Raw genomic sequence first — 5987 nt, 5'->3', positions numbered from 1 at the left:
TGTGTGAGTTTCTCTCATTGCACATGCAAGTGTGACCCCGGACTAACAAGGAGTCTTCCATCAGCCACATACAGCGTCTTCTGCCGGAGTCCAACTGTATATTTCATCCTGATAGGAAGAGGTGGAGAAGAAATTTACTTACTCAACATTTGCAAAGATATCTTCTTTTTATGCACTAAAGACCTCTGCTTACTTCTCCTTCCCTGAACTGTTGGTGGATTTCTTTACAATATGACCAGGTGGGGCCACTACAACTCCTAATCCTACAGCAGATCCTCATGGCTGATCAGTAAGTGCATTCTTCCCAAATGTGGATCATCAGTGAGCACAACCATGGAGCTGAAGGGTTAATTATCCCCAGAAACCTCCACCCATCTTATATAAGGCAACTCTTTCACTTTCGGTTCCTGTTCCCTCCCACTACAATGGCGTCTGCTGAGCTGAGGGACGAGCTGAACTGCTCCATCTGCCTGAGCCTCTATACAGATCCCGTATCCCTGAGATGTGGACACAACTTCTGCCGCTCGTGTATTGTGAGTGTGCTGGATGCACAGGAGGCGGCTGGAGGGTATTCCTGTCCTGACTGCAGAGCAGAATATCCGGAGCGTCCGGCCCTGGAGAAGAACCGGAAGCTGAGGAACATAGTGGAGCGTTTCTCATCTACTCAGCCTGGTATGGAGGAGACCAGAATCTTCTGCACTTACTGTACAAAGTCTTCTGTACCGGCTGTGAAATCCTGTCTGCAATGTGAGAACTCTCTATGTGACGACCACCTGACAGCACACAATAAGACAGTGGATCATATATTAACAGAACCCACCGATTCCTTTGGCAACAAAAAATGTTCTCTCCACAAGAAGGTTCTGGAGTATTACTGCCCGCAGGATGCGGCTTGTCTGTGTGTGTCTTGCTGTTTGGTTGGCGAACACCGAGGACACCAGGTGGAACTTCTAGATGAGGCTTCTGAGAAGAAGAAGAAGAAACTGATGGAATATCACAATGAACTAAATCCCAAAAAAGCAAAAATTCAGACAAGAGTCCAGAATCTACAGGATCGTAAGAGGAAGATCCAGGAGAAAGCCTCCGATGAGAAGAAGAACATCACCCACATATGTTAGAGAGGGCACCACACAAATAATTTGAATAGGGATACACCCTGGATCTCCATATAAACACAGAACCACAAGTAGAGAAAGCTGGAGACCAATACAAGGGGATCACCTCAAAGTAATAAATAACTTTTATTGGATACAACAAAACATACAACATACAATTAAGACCATTTAAAAGTCATAGACATGACACATAACAACCCAAATAGCTTATAATAAAGCAGAGAGTCTCCCCTCCCCAAGTCCAAGATATAAATATACCTCTTGTCTATTAGTGGCAGTAGAACACATACCAATGCATGCCCTGATACATGTACACCACGTAAATCCAGTACACCGGTATAATAACCATTCAATGACTAGGCAATACTGAGTACAACCGGCTGTTCAATAAACAAAACATCACTTCAGGCATGTATATACTTAGCCAGTAGACCATGCATATGACAAGAGGCACACCAAATAAATCAGGAAGGGGGACCCGTGGAGATGCCCGACGCGTGTCGCCACCAGCAGGTGGCTTCGTCAGGGGCTGGGTATGTACAAGAACTTGTAATAAGCTTATATGAATATAAAAGGATACAAGTTCTTGTACATACCCAGCCCCTGACGAAGCCACCTGCTGGTGGCGACACGCGTCGGGCATCTCCACGGGTCCCCCTTCCTGATTTATTTGGTGTGCCTCTTGTCATATGCATGGTCTACTGGCTAAGTATATACATGCCTGAAGTGATGTTTTGTTTATTGAACAGCCGGTTGTACTCAGTATTGCCTAGTCATTGAATGGTTATTATACCGGTGTACTGGATTTACGTGGTGTACATGTATCAGGGCATGCATTGGTATGTGTTCTACTGCCACTAATAGACAAGAGGTATATTTATATCTTGGACTTGGGGAGGGGAGACTCTCTGCTTTATTATAAGCTATTTGGGTTGTTATGTGTCATGTCTATGACTTTTAAATGGTCTTAATTGTATGTTGTATGTTTTGTTGTATCCAATAAAAGTTATTTATTACTTTGAGGTGATCCCCTTGTATTGGTCTCCAGCTTTCTCTACTTGTGGAGAAGAAGAACATCAGTAAGAGATTTAAGGACCGTAAGAAGCAACTGGAAATGGCAGAAAATAAAGCGCTGAGCGAGGTCTCTAGGCAGGAGGAGAAGATTGTGTCCAAGATATCTGATCTCATCAAGAAGTTAGAAATAAAAGTGAATAAGCTGTCTAAGAAGATGCGTCATGTGGAGGAGATGTGTCGTGTCACCGACCCAATAAGACTCTTACAAGAAAGTGACATTACAGTATGTAGTCATGGAGGTGATGAGGACACAGGAGGAGATGGTGGAGAGGTCAGTACTGAGGAAGATCTGGATGAGGTTCTGATCTCACTGACCTTACACCGATCTATGAGGGATATTGTCACCAATGTGACATCAGAGCTCGGGGTCCATGTCCCAGACATATTGCTGGATGTGGACACTGCTCATAGATGGGTGAAAATATCAGAAGATCTGAAAACAGCAACAAGATCAGAAAAAGAACAGAATAGACGAAAATCACCAGGAAGATTTGTCGATTACTCCGAGGTGTTAAGCAGATGTGGCCTCTCCTCAGGAAGACATTACTGGGAGGTAGAGTGGGACCAGACAGGAATGTGTGCCATTGGAATGTCCTATCCCAGTATAGAAAAGAAAGGACTACAGTCTGATATTGGACTTAATGATAAATCTTGGTGTCTGTCCATGTACGAAGGTGTATATGAATTATTTCATAACTCATTCATTTCAGCCCTCAGTGTAAAGCCAACATGTCCGACACTTGGAGTCTTCTTAGACTATGAGGCCGGGCGTCTGTCCTTCTATGAGCTGTGTGACCCCATCAGACACTTACACACCTTCACCGCCTCCTTCACTGAAACCCTACATGTTGCCTTCTATGTGGATGATGGAGCCTCTGTTACAATAAGAAGCTGAGGCCGATGTCGTCCTCGTCACATTATAATTACATTATTCCTTGTCACATGGACACATCTGTATATAGTGAGTCATCAGCAGGACCCGCTAATAATACAGTGTATATGGCGGAGTCATGGGGGGATTGTTCCTATTGTTTTTTTCCTCTTCCCTGTAGATCAGATGCAGAATCAGTGATTGAGCAGAATGTAAATATTGGGTGAATTGTCCTGAGACTGATAATTGTTATTCAGTAAATGATTAATCCTCTCTAATAAAGTGCTGGTATATAGCTGGGATATGTCATGGTGATGGCCCATAAACAGTATTATGCCCTACTGTGCCCCCCACATATGAGTGGCAAAATAGAAAATAAAATCCTCCCCTCGCCTCGATCACTTGATGCGCTGCTCTGGTTTGTGCCCGGTGTGGACAGAGCGATGACAACACAGGACTCAGTGGCTCAGGCTGAACGGTGCAGCAGGGAGCAGACGCCTCGTGTCCCATCATTATGTTCTACTGTATCTGCATTCGGAGCTGCAAGTGCAGTGGGGTTGGATGTTGCACTTGCCGTTTTCCTGCTTCTCTCCCTGGTCACCGTCCGCCGCCTACCTGTCAGTCAGAGACAAGAGGCAGCAGGCGGGGAAAAGGGAGAGAGGCAGGAAAGCTGCAAGTGCAACCTCCAACCCCACTGCAATTGCAGCTCATTAGCGTTCAAATTTCAACTAGGGATTTCGATAAAACAGAAACATGGATTTCTACAAGAAAGGTAAAGATTTCATCGAAACTAAAGCACTTCTACATAACTGCCATTACTTTATGGTATGAAGACCTGATGACAGGTTCCCTTTAAGATAGATGAACTCAGGCCTCAGAGATGCTTCCTGCAGGAAGGACTATAACATTGATAATCTGTGGATTTACATTATTTACTCCTTCAGTGTAATATAAACCTAATAGATCCATTCAGTCCTGCTGTGAGTCTTCTTGGTGGGTTCACTCCTGGACTGTGACAAGAACTTCATCAGAGACCCCTCTAGAATATAATAAGGACAGGTCAACCTTCAGGCTTGGAAGATGAATCTCTTCAGGTCCTGGCATAGTTGAGTGCCATTAGACATTAGTTCTGCTGGGGGAAAGTCTCCAGAAAAAAAAAACATCAAATCATCTAAATAAATTGCCAGGATCATTTGCCAGAGCAGTGTGACGGCTGCTATCGTGGCCTGGACTTGTCTGATCTTCAGGAATTCTCTTGGTATCACGTAAACTGGAGGAATCCGGTAGGTCAGTTAGAACCTCCCAGGTGGACAAACACCATGCTCTCCCAAGTGATAGGACCCTGAAGAAGGATTAGAAAAATTATGTGACTTGGGAGTGAACATGTGCTAGGATAAATGGATCTTTGGCACGTCCCACATCTTATTGATCTGCTCTAGATCTTTATTTCAGAGACATGATCTTGGACTGCTGAACCTCAGGTAGATTAGCGATGATATTGAAGGAGCTGTCCTGCTTAGTATTATTTATTCCGGCCTATACAGACCACAAGATCTAGAGACTAAATGGTGCACTCGTGCCTCAGACGATTTCCACTTCCGAGGGAGTAAAGATTTCACAATTATAGAGTTCACTTATCCTTTCACGATGCAAGTTCATTGGTGCAAGATCTCTCTGTAGGTTTAGCGAGTGCCATAAGGACCTGCAGCCATTTGCCTGATTTCTGCAGCTGCCGACATAAGTCGTAATGTCCGCTGCTGCCAATGTTTTATCCATAAAACAGGAGTAAGGACGAGAATATCTCCGAAGGATTTATGATAAAGCCTAAGAAGGTGTTTGTTCTTTTTGGAACAATGTCCAACTTCAATAATTGAGGTGATCAAAAAGGAAAATGTCTCTCCATATATATGGACAGTGCATCCAAAAATAAGATTATTATGAAAATCCCAGTAATATAATAGGAAACATTAGTTTATTAAAAATGTCAAAAGTGTTACTGGTTACAGGGTTCAAGCCCTTCTTCAGACTCCTAGATGACACACGAGCACAGCAGGGCGGTATAACTGCAACATGGAGCCAAAAGTATCACAGCGGTCAAATCAAAACCTGCACAACGGGGTTAGGAGATGCCATCATGTGAATAACAGACCGTGGTAGAAGTCGTACAAAATATGTATATACAGTGCCTACAAGTAGTATTCAACCCCCTGCAGATTTAGCAGGTTTACACATTTGGAATTAATTTGGCATTGTGACATTTGGACTGTAGATCAGCCTGGAAGTGTGAAATGCACTGCAGCAAAAAAGAATGTTATTTCTTTGTTTATTTTTTTTTTAAATTGTGAAAAGTCTTTTCAGAGGGTCATTTATTATTCAACCCCTCAACCCATCAGAATTCTGTTTGGTTCCCCTAAAGTATTAAGAAGTAGTTTAGGCACAAAGAACAATGAGCTTCACATGTTTGGATTAATTATCTCTTTTTCCAGCCTTTTCTGACTATTTAAGACCCTCCCCAAACTTGTGAACAGCACTCATACATGGTCAACATGGGGAAGACAAAGGAGCATTCCAAGGCCATCAGAGACAAGATCGTGGAGTGTCACAAGGCTGGCAAGGGGTACAAAACCCTTTCCAAGGAGTTGGGCCTACCTGTCTCCACTGTTGGGAGCATCATCCGGAAGTGGAAGGCTTATGGAACTACTGTTAGCCTTCCACGGCCTGGACAGCCTTTGAAAGTTTCAAGGCTAACCCAAGGACAACAAGGAAGGAGCTCCGGGAAGATCTCATGGCAGTGGGGACATTGGTTTCAGTCAATACCATAAGTAACGTACTCCACCGCAATGGTCTCCGTTCTCTCGTGTATTGTGAGTGTGCTGGAGGCACAGGAGGCGGCTGGAGGGTATTCCTGTCCTGACTGCAGAGCAGAA

The 5987-nt window shown here is 44.0% G+C and overlaps 1 protein-coding gene across 1 annotated transcript; it reads left to right on the top strand.

Moving 5' to 3' along the window:
* The first annotated feature begins 421 nt into the window (after positions 1–421).
* LOC143785315 (E3 ubiquitin/ISG15 ligase TRIM25-like) lies at positions 422–3321 on the top strand. The gene is made up of 2 exons (XM_077274066.1): positions 422–1100; positions 2191–3321. The coding sequence occupies exons 1-2, from the start codon at positions 426–428 to the stop codon at positions 3082–3084; spliced, it is 1569 nt and encodes a 522-aa protein (XP_077130181.1). The 5' UTR covers positions 422–425; the 3' UTR covers positions 3085–3321.
* The last annotated feature ends 2666 nt before the right edge of the window (positions 3322–5987 follow it).

The sequence above is a fragment of the Ranitomeya variabilis genome, chromosome 7, assembly GCF_051348905.1.
Source record: "Ranitomeya variabilis isolate aRanVar5 chromosome 7, aRanVar5.hap1, whole genome shotgun sequence".
Taxonomy (NCBI): domain Eukaryota; kingdom Metazoa; phylum Chordata; class Amphibia; order Anura; family Dendrobatidae; genus Ranitomeya; species Ranitomeya variabilis.
Note: the sequence above shows the minus strand (reverse complement) of the source record. Positions and strands in the feature narration are given on the sequence as shown.

Coding starts and splice junctions, on each gene's coding strand:
- LOC143785315 (XM_077274066.1), top strand. CDS start 426: ATGGCGTCTGCTGAGCTGAGGGACGAGCTGAACTGCTCCATCTGCCTG. Junction 1,101..2,190: donor CCTCCGATGAGAAGAAGAAC/ATCACCCACATA, acceptor GAGAAGAAGAAC/ATCAGTAAGAGATTTAAGGA.